The 20,609-nt window shown below is 38.6% G+C and overlaps 1 protein-coding gene across 1 annotated transcript in view; it reads right to left on the bottom strand.

The window, feature by feature from the left end:
• LOC146004803 (choline transporter-like protein 1) overlaps positions 1-20,609 on the bottom strand; it is a 158,741-nt gene that overhangs the window by 988 nt on the left and 137,144 nt on the right. The window contains exons 14-19 of the mRNA XM_083143828.1: positions 16,566-16,691; positions 15,302-15,408; positions 11,345-11,601; positions 8,928-9,094; positions 3,848-3,940; positions 3,396-3,488 (exon numbers count right to left, since the gene is read on the bottom strand). Coding sequence (XP_082999954.1) covers positions 3,396-3,488; positions 3,848-3,940; positions 8,928-9,094; positions 11,345-11,601; positions 15,302-15,408; positions 16,566-16,691 — 843 coding nt within the window. The remainder of the gene's footprint in view (positions 1-3,395; positions 3,489-3,847; positions 3,941-8,927; positions 9,095-11,344; positions 11,602-15,301; positions 15,409-16,565; positions 16,692-20,609) is intronic.

Here is a 20,609-nt window from a genome sequence, read left to right on the forward strand (position 1 = left end):
CACTGGGTCAGAGTTCACGTCCGAACTGATCACTTACATGTTTTATTGCTGGCCACGGGAGTACCTCAACATGATGCAGGCAGTCCATAGACACATGTACCATGTGCAGACGAGCATTGTTGCGTTGAAAGACTGTACCAAGAGGCGTAACACATGAGGATGCATGATGTCCGTGACGTAGTGCTGTGCCATCAGAATCCCCAGAACCACTACCAGAGGTGACCTGAAGTCATACCCAATGGCTTCCCAAACCATGATAATGCCAGTGTGTCTCTCCACAACATTGGCAGGATGTGTCATCTCCCCTTGGCACTGCCATACTTGCACACGGTGGTCATCCGTGGTAATGCAGATCTGAGATTCATCGCTTAACATGATGCAATGCCACTCTTCACTGTCGCCATAACCGGGGTCAGCAGTCCATGCCTCCCGGTTACGGCAACACTCCAAATGCAGCCGTTTGTGTTCTCGTGTTAACGGCAGCCTGAGACAGTGAACTCATAGTCCGGCTGCTGCCAGTCTACGACCAATGGTGGGGGATGACACAGGGTGTCGTAGAGAGTCCTGTGTGTCCAGATAGCAGATGCAGATGTGATGAGGTTGCAAAATGCTTGGTGCACAATACTGCAATCCTCCCTTGGTGTGGCCAGTCTTGGTCGACCAGAACATTCACTTTGTCTGTAGATTCCCTCACATATTCATTTGTGCCCACATCTGGCCACTGTGACATTTGCATGATTCGACCAATCGGTCTCATGCAGACTCCCAATACGGCCCCTTTTGAACTCAAGTGCTGGTAACACTGTCTGATGCGTCTACGAGGCATTCTCTGTGTTGATCACCTTCTCTCGCGGTGTTGACTGAGTCTTGACGCTCCACACATGTCTTATGAACACTATCAGACCTGATAAGACTAATGCACTCTGGTGGCCATTCTAGACATTACAAATCATTGCAACTCTAATAATTTACATACATATCGAAGGCACACATGTATACGAAATGACGTTCAAATTGAACCTTTCCTTCTTAATGCTTAACTTCTTTTGTCAATGAGTGTATTATTAATGTTAAGTTTCTCACTAGATGGCAGTGAGATGCAGCTGTGTGAGGGTTTCATCATATGGATGACGTAAACAACTTGTGAGTTGCTTTGCTAGTGAGCAGAGACACAGCCTCAGTCATGGTGCCTTGGCATCTTCAAATTGTGTTATTTTGTGTAACTGTCATGCTATTTAAATTATGTTTGGTACAGTAAACTGTGTGAGATTTCCATCACAATATCAACATACTTCAGGGCTTGTGGAAGTTACAGCAAGTATTAAAATGATGTAACTCCTTTGTTATTGTGTCTGTCATTCGTTATAACACTCACAATTTTATTGTAAGTATAAAAAGATCTTTGATAAGAATAGGACATTTCATCATCACTGCTACTATTTTTAAAATGTAACATTATTATAAGATATAGAAATATACATGAAACTTCATAAGTTGATTCTTTCTTTTATTTATTAAAAGAATTTATAGATTTTGTGTTTTTTGCTCATATAAAAACTAAAATGCTGTCTCTCACTTTAAACAACTAATTTTACTACAGGTTGTATTCTACATATTGTTAAAAGTTTAACAAAAACATACAAAAATTTCCATTTATTACGCATATTCCTAAGCTATAAACTACAGATCTAGATATACTGCATATGAAATTCGTAAATTGCTGCATCAAAATCTGTGATCAATTTAACTAATGTTAACAATCTAAAGTTTTGGATGATTATTTCATAATGCACTTGATGCTAGCTAGTAATTGTACCATATTGTATGCCACATAATGATAAAACCTGTTCTTTATCAGTGCTTCAAGTGTGCATTAACCTGGGTGGATCTATCTTCCAGTTATGAAAACTTTCATAAACCATCTCCCAGCTAAGATAAATAGTGTAGGCATAGCCCCAACAACTTCATTGATTCCATATTGATCCATACAAGCAGTCCACCTAACTATGAATTTCCGCTTTCAGTACTGGTAAATCACAATAATACCACTGATGGTCCCAAGTTCTAATCCTGACATGGGCATGGGTGTGCGTATCCTTTCATCAATTTCATTTAATCATCATTATTCTTATAGCCTAAATAGGCTGAAAAACAATGTAATATAATGTGAATACAAACAATTATTAATAATCACAGATATGCCATACAGGTTTTTAGAGTATATTATCTAATATCTATCAATCTTAGTTGATTTCCATTGGTGAGTTGTTATTAAAATTTGAGTTGAAAGTTTAAAACTGTTAAATGTTATTTTCATACCATAAATTGTAGATTCTGTCATTTCCATAGTACGAGGGGAAGTCAAAAATTATCTACACTCTTGCCACAACTTTTCTCAGGTTGGCCACTCTACCTTCAGTGCTTGTGTGCTATAAGGTTGTACTTTTGTGGTCATGTGCCCGAGGTTTGATCTTAATCGCTCCATTTTTCTTATTTTTGTTACAGAGTTAACATGACCGCTTCACTGGAAGTGTGCACCAAGGAAGAACAGCAATCAGTGATCCGATATCTCTGGTCTGAAGGTGTGTCGGGCTGAAATTCATCACAGGCTTTCAGTATATCTGATGATGTCAGAATAATCTCTTCGGATGATGGGTGACCATCGATTCCATCGGTTCGTCAGAATTATCTCTTGAGCTTGTTGAATCTTCCTGTCAGTGGCGGAGGTTGAAGGGTGTCCTGCTCCCATTTCGTGTTTCATGCTTGTCTGGCCATTTTTTAAATCTCTCGATCCACTCATACACAATTCTACACAGTAAAACGCAGTCCCTGTATTGTACTGAAAACTGCGATGAATTTCAACCCCTGACACTTCTTGAGACCAGAGAAATTGGATCACTGCAACCACTGTTCTTCCTTGATGTACGCTGCCAGTGGAGTGGCCATGTTTACTCTGTAAAAAAAGAAAGGAAAATGGAGCGACTAAGATCAAATATCAGACATATGACCACAAAGGGACAACCATTTAACACACGAGTGCTGAAGGTAGTGCGACAAGCCTGAGGAAAATTATGGCAAAAGTACATATAATTTGTGACTTACCCTCGTACATATACATGTTTATAACTGTTTGTCTGTAGAATGTATTAACTCTGGATGTTTATCAAAAGACAAAAAAGATTGCAAATAATTGTCAATGAATTAACTTAATGTGATATAGTGTAATTCGTCAAACAACACATAAAATGTTTCTTCTAGATTTCCTTGCATGATTGTGACCCTTTTAAATCCAAGTAGTCACTAGCTGATTGATATAACCATACGTAATGAGACAGTGTAATACTACATGTGCTCTTATTAATGCAATGGATTTAATCCTAGGTAACCACACTTACCATAAGTCCACGACTCATGTAGTAAGGTCTTGACAATCCATCATTTCTTTCACAGTCTTCACAGAAACAGAGGAATATGGTATCAATGGTCATCTGTTGAATGAAATACATTACAGAAAGCTGATATTTGCAAATGGAGCAAAATAATCAATACCGGTATTTAACAAGTGATAATACATACTACAAGAAATAAAAATAATAAAGCACTGATTGTGTATTTGACTATCTTCATTCGTGCTACACTCCATATTATATTATTTAAATTCTAATTGACTTGCAGGAAAATAAACTACTAAATGGAATATTTCCTGAAGAACCTCAAAACCAAATCTATCCACCTGAGATGACACTTTAGATTTAAATGGACTTATAAATTTTACCTTTCTTGCTAAACTTTAAAATTTACCTTTCTTGCAAAATGTTCAATTTTTTAAAAAAGAAACTGATCTTACCTCATACACTGTCATGAAGCAATGTGATACAATGTAAGCAAAGAGTCCAGCTATTGCTAGTGGCACCCACACATGTTGAACACCTCCTTTGTTCTGAAATAAAGAGGAAATATACTTTCGATGTGTGTGTGTGTTTGTACATGTATGGAATTGATTGTTGCAAAAGACAAAACAGTTTAAATTTCAGTAAAAATTGCAGGCTCAACCAGGACACAAACCCAGGTTTCTTGCATAACATGCCATCAGGCCCGGATTTTCCAATAAGCTTCATAGGCCCGGGCCTAGATCGGCACTTTGGTAGGGGTGTTCCTTATAATTTATAAGAAATACCTAATTCTCGGATTGCCTCTTTTTTCCTCCGGACACATGAATGGAATGACAATGTAGTTGTATTGTAAATACAAGTTACTGAAGAATTGCTTGCTTTTGAAAGACAACACCGGCTTGGCTGCATTCCAGGAACGCCGTTCCTTGTTACTCCGGCATTGACCTCATATCAAAAGCATGTGATTCCCATTGAATTGTTGAGAATTAAGCTGTAGGCGCAAGCATTATTAAAGGGGTTTTGCATTGTACTATTCTACTGTTAGTTGCTCGAGAGAAGTAGCTGGTGTGTTGCATCTTGCGTGTGTCAGTCCGATGTGCGTTTGTTGGGGTAAGTTTAAAACGTCATTACACTCATTATGAGTGATCAAAGAGTAAGACTCAGTGGGTCACAATACAAAAAGAGAAAAGCGGAGAAAGAAAGATGAAAAGCAGGAAGCATTTCTGAAGAAGGTTGCAAAAATCAGTTATTTTTTTATACAGAAATGTAATGAGGAAAAAGTGACGAAATTGCTGTTGATGAGCCCAGTGTGTGTTCTGTCCTATCACTTAAATGAAGTAAAAATAAAAGTCTTCTCTGAAAAACAAGGCAAATGTTAAAATGTAATATATATAATTTATGTCATATCGCTTTGTTACATTTTTTGTATGTAACTATCATTTAATTTAATTTTAATTGGTTGGCCGCGGTGGCTCAGTCGGTAACGCGTCTGACTACCATGCTAAAGGTCCCGGGTTCGATCCCCGGCCGGTTCAAATCCGGGAACTTTTCTAACGATGGAAGCGGCCCCGGCGTCCACCCAGCGTCGAATAATATGGGTACCTGGGGGAAACCCTGGGGGGTAAAGGCGGTCAGAGGCGTGATGCTGATCACATCACCCCCACTCAAGACCGGATCAAGAAAGTGTGGGGCGTTACCCCCACACCCCCTATACGCCTTCATGGCATGGTGCTAAGCACAGGGGAGCACTTTACCTTTTTTTTTTTTACTATCATTTAATTAATACTGCATGCCATTAATAGTAAAAATAGTAATACAGAAAATAATGTTTTTTTTTCATTCTTGATAAACGGTATGGGGAGCGGCAGAGCTTTTATGGCCTAGGGGCGGCAAAGAGGTAAATCTGGTCTTGCATGCCATTGCTCTACAAACTGAGCTACTGAGCCGGTGAGTTACTTTAATTTCGACATAGTACTCTCCTGTACATGTCATATCATAAGACAAAATAAAGTTTGACACCATTGGTTGTAAGTCCATGCTATACTCAGGTGAGCTAATTGGAATTGGACCTATACTTTAAAACACCCTGTCACATGTGAAATGTTTCTTGTCCCTTCCCTTCCACATTTTAGGGTCAGCAATTTTCATTCTTGGCCTTCCCTTTAATCAATCAGGTAGCCATACCAAGGATTATCTATTACATGGGACAGTCAGCATATTCTCTATTGACTTATGCAAACACTTTTCTAAGGCCTTATAAACCACAGACTATACTCAGTACAAGCAGAACCATCTGGTGGGGGAAGATAATGTGGGAAGATAATGTAGTCGAACAGTGAAGAACTATCGATTAACGCACACATCGATGTTTAAACTCGACATTTGAAAAGCGAGTCGACGTTTTTCATTGGAATTTAGTAATTAAAAGAATCAATAATTATAATTGTTCTGACTTGACTTGGATGGTGCAAAGGCAATACCCAGAAAATATACTAATTTCTTGTACATTTACTGAATATACCGCGTGAGGCACCTAAAAGTACCACCTGAAATAGCGAAGAAACCAGAAACAGTGGCGATGTGAGGTTTGCGGGAAACAATAATATCAAATGGGGCTCGTAAATCGGAGGTATGGGGTGGGTCGAAAAATATCGACAAATGGGGCATCTGGAGCAAAGTCATATTTTTTTTAATGGAACGATATACAATAACATGCATAATATAAAAGAGCACACGCAGAGAAACACAACGCTGTTGGTCTCATGCATCTACTGCACATAGGAACGAAGATATGGCCATGTGAAAATACGTAAACAAACTAACAAGTGGCCCACTTGACCGTCAGTACCACGGCATGTAAGACTTCTCAGGTGCCTGACAGAACTGCCTTTACGCAGAGCAAGTTTTGATAACAGGTCCACGAGATCGTGTTAGTTCATAGCAAGCAGTCGTAGTGGTAAGAGCGAAGATTATGGTGTTCACAAATATAGAAAAAGTGGACATGATCCTGATTTATGGGGAATGCCGAAAGAATGCCTCAGAAGCCTACCGTGTGTACGCAGAGAGATATCCGGACAGACGACAGCCATCTCGACGTCTGTTTGGTGTTATTTATTAAATTAAGGGACACCGGAAGTGTAACACCACGAGCACATGTGCGGAACAAGCCAACTACAGGTGAGGCAGGTGCAACAAATGTTCTCGCCGCTGTTGCTGTGAATCCGCACGTTAGCTCCCGTGAAATTGCCAGGAATGCTGGGATGAGTCAGCGAAGTGTATTGCGCATTCTGCACACACACAAGTTTCACCCATATCATATCTCCCTCCATCAGGAACTTCACGGAAATGATTTTGTGGACCGTGTTCGGTTTTGCACGTGGATGTTACGACACGACACTCCCGATTTGTCACGTATCCTCTTTATTGACGAGGCAACTTTTACCAATCATGGAAATGTCAACCTAAGGAACATGCACTATTGGTCGGTGACAAATCCAGATTGGCTTCGCCAAGTTGAACGCCAGCGCCAATGGAGTGTGAACGTGTGGTGTGGTATAGTGGGTGAACATCTCATTGGCCCTTTTTTTATACAAGGGACACTGAATGCTGACCGATACATACAGTTTTTACAACATGAACTGCCTGTACTATTGGAGGACATACCACTTCAGACAAGGAGGGAAATTTGGTACCAACATGACGGGTGCCCAGCTCACAGTGCAAGACGTGCTACAGCATGTGTGGAAAATACATTTCCAAATCGTTGGATTGGACGTGGAGGGCCTGTCAAATATCCGGCTCGTTCCCCAGATTTAACACCGTTAGACTTTTCCCTGTGGGGAAAGCTGAAGGACATTGTCTACCGGGATGTGCCAATAACTCCAGAGGATATGCAACACCGCATTACTGCGGCCTGTAGGGACATTCCCTACGAGATGCTACATTCTGTGCAACGATCTTTGCGTGGGCGCCTCGTTGCCTGTATCGCAGCTGACGCCCACCACTTTGAACACACACTTTGACAGGTTTTCGCTTCTTACGCAGTGGTTCTTCGACATACTGTCATGGTCATTTTCATTATGCTGTAACATTGTCAAATACATGGTGCTGACGATGTCTACTGTATTTTTTCTTCCTTTAACACGTTCTGTCTTCATCTTGTTCAATGGCTTCCGACATCTCATACTTGTACATGCCATGGTACTGACGGTCAAGTGGGCCACTTGTTAGTTTGTTTACATATTTTCACATGGCCATATCTTCGTTCCTATGTGCAGTAGATGCATGAGACCAACGGCGTTATGTTTCTCTGCGTGTGCTCTTTTATATTATGCATGTTATTGTATATCGTTCCATTAAAAAAAATATGACTTTGCTCCAGATGCCCCATTTGTCGATATTTTTCGACCCACCCCATACCATAACTATTCACGTGTGCAGGTAAAACTAATATGTAGGATATAAGCTAGATTTATTTTCCAACAAAACTTAAATTTTATTCTACATTAATTTACACACACACACACACACACACACACACACACACACTTAAAAATGTAGAGGCTTCTACCTTTGCTTAGGGTGATCAAACTCAACCTGTTTGCTTTGAGACTTCTCACAGGATGGTGTTTAATTAATATAGAAGGTAGAAAGATAAGCTAGCATAATCTTACATGTTACTTAGTCCACAACGGAGGTAAAAGTTTTGTAATGAGATGTCTACGTTGTACATGAATACCCAATTCCTAGTGTCTTCTATACTATGCTTGACATAAGACATAACATATCTTTCACAGCACAGGACTTAATCACAAAACCAATCACCACTGATTTTCTAAACTTACCAAAAGTAGTGTAAGGGGAATCACAGAAGCTTTAAAATTATCCACAAATTTTGGTTCAGAAAGTAAAATACATATACACTAAATCGAAACGTACTTATGAAAAAAAAACTCAGTACTTGGTCCCCGATGCATTACCAGAGGTTAGTCAATAACCAACTTTGAGAGTAGTGAAATGCATCACAATCTTTCATGAAAGTCTAGAATCTTTACAATAGCTTTATTAAAAAAGTTCCAAGTGCTTGAATATACATGACATAATGCAGTACTACACACAATGCAATCAAAAGGAAATGTCTAATAGCAACTTCCGTATCCTCGTGGTGATTTCCACGTTCACCATGGCTTATGGGACTTTCTTATCCTCTTATATATTATCCTTGGCCATGCCACTAACCATAACTGATCCCTTCATTAACAAAGTAAACATTTTCTTCTTATCTTCCTCCACCTCCACAGATAAGAAAAACTTGTAGTGATTAAACATTTACTTTTACAGTGAACATGCAATGTGCATGTGATTCAAGTTATATAAGATGGTTACCTTTCTCCACTAAATATTTTTATCCTTTCTCAGCCTCCCCTCTTACTTTTTTGTTGTAGTGTTACTGAAATAACCCTACAATATTTCTTGAACTTTGTAAATATTTATTTAGCTTTATAATGTCAAACATATATATGAATACATACATACCTTGATCATTTCAATGCCACAGAGTACAGTGCAAATGACCACTACAGCCTTCCCAAGGAACAGGACAAAATCGCCCACAGAATTTATGGCTGCTACTCTTAGGGCATTGCTTGCTAAAAGTTTAAAAGCTTGCTGGCCAGCTTTGCAAAAGTTGTGTCCAAACATAGCTGTCATGAGTAAAAAACAATAATTATGAACATGTTGTTTATGTTAGAAAAATCAAATTGAATTATCGATTTATTTATTTTTTGTGCCACTTTTGGCAAATTTACGAAGATGGGAATGAGTGATGATATGATGAAATTGATGAATGGAGACTCACAAACATACATGCCCAGGCTGGAATTAGAACCCAGGACCCCTGGCACCGTAGCACAATGCACTAACCACTCTGCCACAGGGGCCAGCTTAAATTGAATTATGAAATAAATTCAAAAGTGTTAGTGTGGTGAATGAACAGTATTTCATTCATACTTTCATTTTACACCATGGCTCTTTGTGGAATTGTAAGTGTAACACACCACAGAACCAGACAGCCAGTTCAGTGATCACTTAAGTGATTAACTTTCAATCTCACCTTTGAAGTTCCTAGGTTCAAGCCCCATCCTGTGCATGAATATTTATTGTGAGTGCCTATTCATGATTTTAATCTAATTATCACCCATCCTTATCATCGTGATTATTGAAAACTTGCAATAAAATGACACCAAATGATAAATACAAACATAATACAAAGTCAGAGGTCCCAGTTTGGACCCTGGCCAGGGATGGACATAACATTGTTTGTCCCATCATCATTCCATCAGTTCATCATTCATCTTCACCATCACAATTGGTTCAAGATGTAGAGAGTGACATAAAATAACCAAGAGAAAAATAGAAATACTCACCATCGTGATTAACCAAAATTGGCAGAAAAGCAAAATAAGAATAATACAGATACCTTGAGTCCAGTTTTGTGTATGTTTTTTTTACAAATTCAATTGATCAAATAAATAAATGTTATTTTATCCTCTTATTGTCGTTGGTGACTTTGGAAACTAGAGCCAACCTCCATGACAGAGTGGCTAGCACAGAGTGATACGATGCCAGCGGTCTGGGTTCAAATCCCAGCCTGGGCATGAGTGTTCTTTGTGAAAGTCCCTTCATCAATTTCATCCCATCATCATTCATCATCCCCTGCACGAGTAATCAAAAGTGGCAGAAAAGTTAAGTCAAAAAGTGGCAGAAAAGTTAAGTCAAAATAAACCAAATCAATAAATTTGGAAACTGGAACCAATGAAATGAACGTAATTTCCACAAGTTCTGTTTCTTGTTGGGTGTTTTAGCTGGTTTAAAATACAAGTAAAATTTCATAAAATTAAGTCTTATCTCATAATGAAATTACTACATATTTTTACATGTTCATGAGCTTCTCAAAAAATACTTTTTAACCTTTGTATAACAGGTCCCTTTTGGGACCAGCAGCATGTGACTAAAGTTTCTCACCATTTTTTTTAAAAATGACTCTTTGTTTTTCATTTTTGTCTTATTTTTCTCTTGTACACCTAACATGTATAGGATACTTGAATTTCAATGCAATGTGAGTATTGTAGGTTTGTCGAAAGCTGTTGTCTTTGAAGAATGAGGACGATTAGTTGTAGAGGGTTAACATTTCATTTATTCTTAGCAGAGTGCTGAAGACTTTCACAAGATGTAAAATTGGAATATTTCACCTTCATATAATTGCAATTAGATTTGGTTGGAACATATTGACTTGGTCAAGAATATATTCAGGTAAAATAGCAATGTCTTCTTCTTGTAGTTATGCTTGTCAGGGAGAAAGATGAAAATATTCACTTTCCACAGGAGTCTCGTCTTTCCCAGAAAAATGAAATCCAATTTCAAGTCTCTACAGTATTCAGTTGCCCTTTTATGATTTTGTTTCGCAAATCATTACACATTTGAAAACAATGGCGGCGATTGGGTTCCAAAAGTAAAGGGACAAGGTGCTAAAACTGGGGGGAGGGCAAGGACAGTTTATTTTACTTTGTTAGGTAAGGTTTAGGATATTGCACGTGCAAAAGTGGGGTTGGGGGGCAAATGGCCCCATGCGCTCCCTAATCGGCGGCACTGTTTGAAAAACATATGCTTAAAGTTTCTTTTTTTCTCTCTCTCTCTCTCACTCTCTCTCTCTCTCTCTCTCTCTCTCTCTGTGTCCGGGAAAGAGAGAGGGAGAGAGAGAGGGAGGAGGAAGAGGAGAGGAGAGAAAGAGAGAGAAATGAGAGAGATAGAGAAGGAGGAGGAGAGGCAAGAAAGAGAGAAAAGAGAGAAAAGAGAGAGAGAGAAGAGAGAGAGAGAGAAAGTTTCCATGTTTGAACCATAAACACATACACACACACAAATTGAACTATCAAGTTAATGACTGAATGACTTACCTATTTCAATATAGGCATTCCTTGTTAGGTACTTCAGTATTTTCTCGAACAACCAAAGGCAACATTGACAACACTTGAGGAAGAAATTGCACACTTTGTTATCGTACTTTTGAAATTGAGATTCAAGTGCTGCTAACATGGTACGAATAATCTGCAAAATTGCTATGAGGAGGGATCCCAGAGCCACAGAACCCAAATGGTAGCGGACCAGCCGACGGAAACTCTCCAGAATTGGCCAGCCCAGATTGCTCTTGTTTCTAAAATTAAGAAAAGAGATTGAGACATTAATTGTTATATTTTATGGAGGTAATTACATATATAATTGATTGATTGATTGATTTAGTTTATTTTACTTCGCGTTTTGTGCCTCTTGGCTAATTTGCGAAGATGGGGATGAGTGATGAAATGATGAAATTGATGAATGAACATTCACAAACAACCAAGCCTGAGCAGGATTTGAACCCGGGACCCTTGGCATTGCAGAATTACATATATAAGTATGCATATTTTTTAATATATCTATATCTATGGTTCACCACTGAACCATATGTGGTGATTAGAAACACAAAACATACACTGAACAAAAAATGCATGGTGAAACATATTTGTGATAACAAATAAAAATTTCAGTGCAAAAACAAGACTGAATTTTGAAATTAAATGACATGTATAAAATGATATTTTCGAGTTATGGTGAAAAAAAACTTAAATTTTATCTGTACACTTTGCACTAATTATACAAAAAGAAAATTTTTCAACCATAAAAATGCTATTTCTAAATCAATTAAGTTTTGCACATGGTTCATATTGGTTGCAAACTACAGATAAGGTATGGCGCTAGTTTATATCACTTTTTCTCCCCGGATATTAACATTCTGGTGAAAACACTGACTCTAACTAGAGCCATTAATTAATTTCTATCCTCTATAAAATGAACTGGTGATGGTAAGTACTTTCAAATGTCAATAGAGGAGACTTCATAATGCAGGAAGTCTGGTGCAAGTATTGTTGTTAAATATTATGTTAGAAGTGACATCAATATTATGATCGCGTATTTTTAAATGCACTCTATAATGGAAAGGGGGGGGGGGGAATAATTTAAATTGAAACAGTCCAACTCATTTTAGAGTTTCTATTGTCTACTTGATTTCATTGATCTATTGTTGTTTGTTTAAATTATCCCTTGCTCTGGACAAAAACAAGCAATACATCCATAATGTGAGTTGAAATGCTGTGGATTGAGATATTTTAAAATGAAGTAAAAAAGGAAGAAAGAAATACCCCTATGCATTGCAGAATGCGATGAAGGTGCTTGACCCTACACATTGGAAAGTTGTGGATGTGACGTGATTGACACCATACTCTGGCTGCCTACTCTATTTGCCAAATGTCCATTTTATTAGTCGCTGCATGAACCCTAGAACCACTTTGGGCAGGGCTATTATCAGAAATATTTCCATCTGTGATAACATGATGATAAGGTGACCAGATGTCATCCGTATTAGCCAGGACAGTCTTTCTCTTTGAGAGTCTGTCTCAGGTGCGTCACGTGGATTGTATTGCTGGGGGTTCACTGATGTAATATGAAACCAGTGGCGTGCCCAGTATATTCAAAAAGGGAGGAGACATATGCATTGTTTACTAGCCAGTCATCATTTTGACATATTTTTCTGTCCTTGACGTTCTTTTTTTAGAAATACTAGGCCAAAGGGAGAGGTTATGACCCCTACCATTACCTTGGGCACGCCACTGTATGAAACATATTCAGTTTCTGCAAATAAGACTTTCTCCACCAAACAAGTAAGATGGGAGACTTGTCCAGAATGTTCTTATGTGGGAATATGATGTTTTAATACCGTGCGTTCATTTCGATCTTCAGCCGAGAGATCGGGAGAAGTGTGGCGGGCGGCGCTGACGGAGATGCCGACATTTGCGGCCTGTAATGCCCGCTTATTTTTATGGACATATGCAGACATCTATATAAATATTGCAAAACGAGCACTAACCTGTGTTATAAGATTACGGTTTTAATTTTAGTAGCTTAGTGGCTGTATGTGCCGATGATTTTGACACGCCCACTTCTTTTGAAACACGGCGTAGAGGTTTTGGAGAACGTTCTAACGCTGCACCAATTTCATTGAGTTTTGCTTCGGTTAGAATCCGTCGTTTTTGCTTAGGTGTTTTAAAATTTAACGATCCAGTTTCTCGTAATTTAAGGACAAGATGTCTAACCGTATCTCTATGTGGAGTTGAAACGCCTGGGAATTTCTGTACAAATTGCCTACACACGTCTCGACACGAGTCTGTTTTCATGTACGTGTCGTACATAATAAATCTTTGTTCTAACGTGAACCTTGCGGCTGGCATTCCAATCGTCTAACTGATACAACACACATACACACTGCAATAACGCAAACAAGTAACTGCAAGTAACCAAGAATAACACTCTTGCGCACAGTACGAAATTAACACGCTCTTGATTTACATTGCTCGCCACTATATTCACAGCTCTGTCTTAATCTAGTCGTGAAGGAACAAAAAAACTCGAGCTCGGAGATTTCAGATTGCAAGGAAGCTCACGAAAACCATTCACTTTTAACGGTTTCGTCTGCAGCGTAATCTTGATACAGTGTTGCACATTCGAAACCTCCTAATGATTCCTATCGCCACAAAACTCTTTCAAGGATATAAACTTAAGCAGGACGTTACTGGTCAAAATTATGATTAAAATGTTCTATTATCTGTGGCTCTTAACATCGTTTCTAAAGCGTATTTTTTTGTGTATATAAGGGCAGAACTTGGATGAATTACAGATGATAAATTATAACACAGGTTAGTGCTCGTTTTGCAATATTTATATAAATGTCTGCATATGTCCATAAAAATAAGCGGGTATTACAGGTCGCAAATGTTGGCATCTCCGTCAGCGCCGTCCGCCACGCTTCTCCCAATCTCTCGGCTGAAGATTGAAATGGACGCACTGTAGTAGGGATATATACTAATAAATTAAGAGCTGAAATGACAATAAATTGTGCCTTTATGGAAAATTTGGGGTTGCATGGGAAAAGAATGAGGAACTGTTACGAAGGTGTTTGGGATGTGTTTATGAATTACTGGCCTAAATTTTTTCGTACATCCCAAATTATAATGAATAACATATCAATTATAAGCTATAACTACAATTTAAAAAATGACTCATCTGAAGTGGTCTTATTGTTCTTAAAAAGTAATCGCACATGATATGTGCGCACTAGAAATTGAACCTGAAACCCCTTGATTTTAAACACCTTGTTCAAATTTGGGGTCCTGCGACAAGCATGTGCTTTACCTCTAATTTCCTTTCAACACATGAGGATGTTTGTTTACATTAATACCCTATAGCCATTTCCAGCGGTCATTTCTTCTCTTCACAGACAGCAACACCTACACTCCATCAAATAATGTTACCTAAGCACAGTCCACATTCACTTCACTCAAAGCATCATTTCATATTTTTTAATGACTTCAAAAACTAAAAAGAATTGAGACACTGACAGGGCCATGGTTTCCAATCTCATCATTCTGTTACTTTTGCGTATCTGAAGTGTTTCCATCTTTAAGAGAAAACGTCTAAGTACGAATTACTTTGCTTTTACTTTAATTCATTTTCTTTAATTCCAGCTTTCATTCATTGCTACTCATCAGCCTCTGTCACAAGATTGCAATTATTGCAAGATATTAAGCACAAAAGTGATACAGAGATAAGATCGAATGTGTCACTTATCAGCTTCAAATTTGAAGGCCACAGGGCAACACTGCAAGGAAGAAGGCAGCTCTTTGACCACGAGGACGGTGCATTCTACGAACTGTGCATGTCCGTTTTCCTGAGACGAAGGTTCGGCAGGATCTGTTTCCATGTATATTGCCCTATTCCGACCTCGAGAATGAGTTTATATTTAAGACTGTGCGGATAATTACCTTGTAAAGAACCACTTGCAGACTGCACCAGCAATGATCATGTGTTGACATCCAATGCAGAATTGGGTGAACCAAAACATTGCAAATACATTGTACCAGCGTGTAACCTGAAAAAAAAAAAGACAATAAAAACTGCTACAACAAAAATTAGTAAAGAGGTTTTCCCTTTTGTTTTGATGTTGGAGAAATTTAGATGCATGGAAATTGTATAGCTGGCATTTTGTCAAGCAAAACAGTTTGTCCTCGGATAAATTGTTTAATAATAACAGACAAAAGTGTATGACTGAGATTCACTCACTTACTGCACTTTTAAACATCTGTTCAAGTACAAGTGAGGTGTTAAGGAAAACAGGGTACAACCAAAATAATTGATCCTAATTATAACAGTGATATTGTTAGAATGGTTATTTATTTTCCCTCACAAATACATCATGAGGAAAATAGAGAAAAGAAGACATGAAGAAATTATAAGACAATGAGGAAATTATAAGACAATGAGAGAAAGGAAGAGGAAAAACAGAAGAAATGTGTTGAGAAATATTGAGACAGAGAGAGAGATAAAGGGAAGAAAGGAGAAATGAAGAAAGAAAAGAGAGAGAGACAGGCCTAGAGACAAGCCAGAGAAAGAGCGAGAACAAAGAAATAACTGGGACAGAAAACTGGAAGGAAAATATAGAACATGAAACAATCAAGAAGAGAGGAAGTAAGCATGTGTAAGGAGACACTAAGGCTGAGAAAAGAGGAAAGAAAGCTAATTTTTCTATATTCCCCTTTGATATCCCCGTGGACTCTAGGGGTGTGCGGGATCCAAAAAAGTTGGTACCGGGATTGGGGAAGAAAATTCCTGTCCCATTCCCGAGTTCAGGATATGATTTCCCAACCTTTTGGGATCCCGAGCAGTCAGGAAATTCCAGATGCTCATTTTTAAAAGTGGCTAATTCTTGATGTTTTCTGCATTGTAAGTAAGTGTTGCCACAGAAATTTTAGTTTTCATTCCAGAAATGCAAAAAAAATAACCACTTATGGTAAAATGGCATGCAGAATTTGAGATTTCTACACTATCGGAAAATTTTTAACATTTCTCACCCCAAAAATTTCCAGACTTGGTCGGGAAATTGAGAATTTTTCCACCCTGAATGTCTGAATTTAAAAAATTTCCCATCCTGATTCCATCCAGACCAAAAAAATTTCCATCGTGCACACCATTAGTGCACACCCATGCTCACTCTAATAAACATATGCTACATATATGTCTCAAACTTACCCTAATGGTGTCGTTTTTCACAAAATGCATGTCTTTGTTGTCTGGGTAGAAAGGGAAACCAGCACTCTCAATCCAAATGGCAAAGTAAAGCCACAGAGCAATGGCAAGGGCCAAACTGACGAAAGTCTGTAAAAAAGCAGACAATATGACATTGTAGGTGAGGTCAAGATTTATATGCACTAAAAAATAAAAACTAACAAAACATGCATGCAACATGCCATGAAAACTTGAAAAATATTCACTTGAAATATTCAACATTAAAAAAAAAGCATGAAAGTAATAACTAATCACATATGCAATTATGCTATCCTATAGAATATGAAGAAAAAGTAACACTGCAACACAAATAAGATATTAATCAATTTATATAGTTCCTGTTGCAATATTTAACTAAGAATTATCCAGATTTACTATCAATTTACCATTTTTAACTGTACAGTGGGATCCATGAGTATTACCTTGCAAATTGTCCATCACCATTTCCGTGCACTTTATTTGACCCAATAAGAGCTTCAAGAATTAAATATGTATATGATGGAGACAGGTTGTTAGACGTGTTGGAATCGGCTCCGGATAAAACTCTTTCTGTGCTGGATATTGGGTTTGCTGGACTTTGGGCTACAAGCTTATAAGTGAGTGAACGTGTGTGCATCAGCGAGAGCATTGTACATACGTTGTAAAAAGACGTGTTTAAAAAAAAAGCAGCAGTTTGTGTTCAGTAAGATCTTCGCTCCATCATTCCTGGCTCAGGCGTACCAACCGAAGATGCCATGTGCTCCAGCGAAAGAACTTAACAATCGCCTTGAAACCTTTGAACAAGAAGTGCGAAGCAAACTTTCTTCTTTCAAGGATGCACTTGAAAGCGAAATAAAAGGTAACATCACCAGTGCTTTTCCTAACTCGGAGAAGCTACAGGTTGAACTTACCAAGCTGGAGGCCAAAATGGAAGAAAAGTTCAAGCACCAACAAGAAGAGTTCCTCTCCCTGCTGGCTAAAATGGAGGCCCAAGAAGAGAAGCTCGATGACATGGAGCAGTACTCGTGTAGGGAGTGCCTACTTATCCATGGCGTTCAAGAAACCATAAAGGAAAACGTGGAGGATAAAGTGCTGGATGTGCTGAACAAGACACTGAATCTGAATGTATGTAGCGAGGAAATTGCCCGCTGTCAACGGCTGGGCAAACAGAATCGCTCCGTAGCCGATGCCTTACAAGAGGAAAGACTATGTATTATTGTGAAATTCTCCACTTACAAAATACGCCACCTGGTTTGGTCTTCGAAGAGGATGCTAAGGGACACCAGGTGCCCCTATTTCATCACAGAGTACCTCACAGCCACTCGCCAAGAGATCCTGCGAGTGGCTAAAGACAGATTTGGCCGGCTTCTTCTTCTTCTTCGTGACCCTTACCGCCAGGTATATGGCAGTTTTGGTCAAAGGTCTGCGATGTAGTACACTTGTGAGCAGAAGTAACATTGAATCGAAGTCATAGTAAGTTGTGGTCGTAAAGATATTGTAATATTACAGTTCACTGTATTTTAGCTCTGATCAGAAGCTTGAACATACACACAAATTTCAAAATTGAATACCATTCTGTCTGGCAAAACTATATAATATCCACATCGTACGCGGTGAAGGAGACGATAATAGGGATGGTATGGATATGGGAAATTGTATTTTGGCTCTGTGTAAACTATTAAAAAGAGCGTGTCTGTTTTTGCTCCACAACGGGCAATGGAAGAAGAGATGAACTGGCGTTTGTTTGTTTTCTCCGCAATCACAAGCAGGGGAGGGATTTTTATGCAGTCTTGCTAGGTGTTCCTTTGTCCAAACGTGTCCCGTTCGTAGGCGAAGTGTGAAAGTTATCACTTCACGAGGAAGTTTCAGTTTATGAAACCAGGGTCGACTGACTACTTTTTCTGTGTACCATTTATAAGTGGTCGTGTTTGCAATTTGATTAAGTGCCCGAGCTTCCCATTGGGAATTAAGTTTCATTTTAACTCTGGGTAGAAGATCAGTATAGGATAAACGAAGGGGAGTAGGAAAAGGAGTGTTCTTCGCCTTTTTTGCATATTGGTCCACTAAATCCTGATATATATTAAGATTGCTATGAGCCTTTACGTATGTAAATTGTACTCATTGATCATTTTGGCGGAGATTTAATGTAGTTTGTAAGATCAGGGATGGGAGAATGGGCATGCGGTATGCATCTTTCCCACAACGATCGAGTGTAAATAAAACACTCATTGCGTCAGTTAGAATTAGAGTTTTTTTAAATCCCGCTCCATGGGCATAGAGCAATGCCTGGTGTATGGCATAACATTCTGCCGAAAATATGGACATGTCTTGCAGTAAGGAGAATTGTCTGACTATGTTTTGTCAGGGTGCGTAGAATGCGCAGCCGACATGTTCGTCATCTTTTGATCCGTCAGTGTATATGAAGTCATAGTCTGGCCAAATTTCTTTATAATATTCATGTCGACCGAAATCAACATAATTGACATTGACAGGTGACTCGGTAGGAATCCTCAAAGTGTAAATCAAGGGATTTTGTATAGTGTAACTTAAGCGATATGCTTCTCTATCTATGTTGTAACAATAAAAAAAGTAATATCTAGAACATGATCTATCCAAGGGTAAAGTTTCACCCAGTTGTCGTTGTATTGCAAATGCTTTATTGAAAGTATGGGTGTGTCTTTCCCATATTTTAAATAGAAATTTCGTAGTAGAATATTGGCGTCTAAATGAAAGGGCCTGTTCAGCGCTCTCGCTGTACACACTAATATTTGGACTAGATTTCATTAATCTTAGACAAACACGGAGTGCCTGTCTCTGTAAAATGTCTATTTTATCGGCCCAAGTATCAATCGTCCCACCATAAATGGGTGCCGAATACTCGAATAAAGAGCGAAAGCAATTTTTGTAGAACAAAGTCATAATGGAGGGGTGTCCACCCCATTTCATGTTCGCCAAGCCTTTTAGAAGGTTGATTATTTGTTTTCCTTTTGCTAGCAGTTTGTTAATATGAACTTTCCAATCTAATTTTCTATCAAAGGAAACCCCCAGGTAAGTACAGGAAGATACTACCGGAATCTGTAGTATATGTGTCAGATTGTTAGGGTGTCAGTTTGATGTATAAGGGTTAAAGATTATAATTTTTTATTTCTCGGCAGAAAAAGATAAACCGCGAGATAATAATTGAACACGTAGAGTATGAACCAGGTTGCGCAATTCTAAAATTCCTTGTGTGGTGTCTGATGTACTTTGATAAAAACAAAAATCGTCAGCATATTGAATGATGTTGTGAGTGGCCCTTGGTATTTGATGTATATATTTGGTGTAAATGTTAAAGAGGAGGGGACTCAGAGGGGAGCCCTGTGGTATTCCGCTCCGAACCAGTCTCGGGCCCTTCACATCATTATGAAACCACAAGACCAGAATATGTTCCTGATATAGATTCCAAGCTATTTTAGCCACAATCGGGTGAATGTTTATTGTATCAAGAAGATTGCATAATATTGAAATGTCAACGGAGTCATATGCTTTGGCGATGTCAACAAATAAGCTGAAGCAAAATTGTCTCAGGAGTTGGCTATTTTGGATAGCAACAGTGAGTGTAGCAATAGCATCCTGACTACCAAGACCGATGCGAAATCCTAATTGTGTGGATGGGAAAAATTGGCGTTTTTCTAGTGTCCAAACGATTCTATGTTGGAGGGTACGTTCGAATAGTTTAGCCATAACTGCTATCAAAACTATAGGTCGATATGAAGAGGCTTGCATGGTTGGTTTGTTTGGTTTTAAAATAGGTATCACAATATGTTGGGTCCAGCCACGTGGTATTTTTCCTCTGCGATATACATAATTATAAATTGCAGCAAGAATTTCGAACCCTTGAACTGGTAAGTGCTTTAGAATTTCATAGGTAATACCATCGTAGCCAGGTGCCGTGGATTTGATTTTATCAATGATATTTGGCCGGCGCTCTTGCTACACAGAGGATGGGCATATCATCGTACGCACGGCGAATTGCAGGGAACATACCAT

Source organism: Lepisma saccharinum, chromosome 22 (assembly GCF_977018435.1).
Source record: "Lepisma saccharinum chromosome 22, izLepSacc3.1, whole genome shotgun sequence".
NCBI lineage: Eukaryota > Metazoa > Arthropoda > Insecta > Zygentoma > Lepismatidae > Lepisma > Lepisma saccharinum.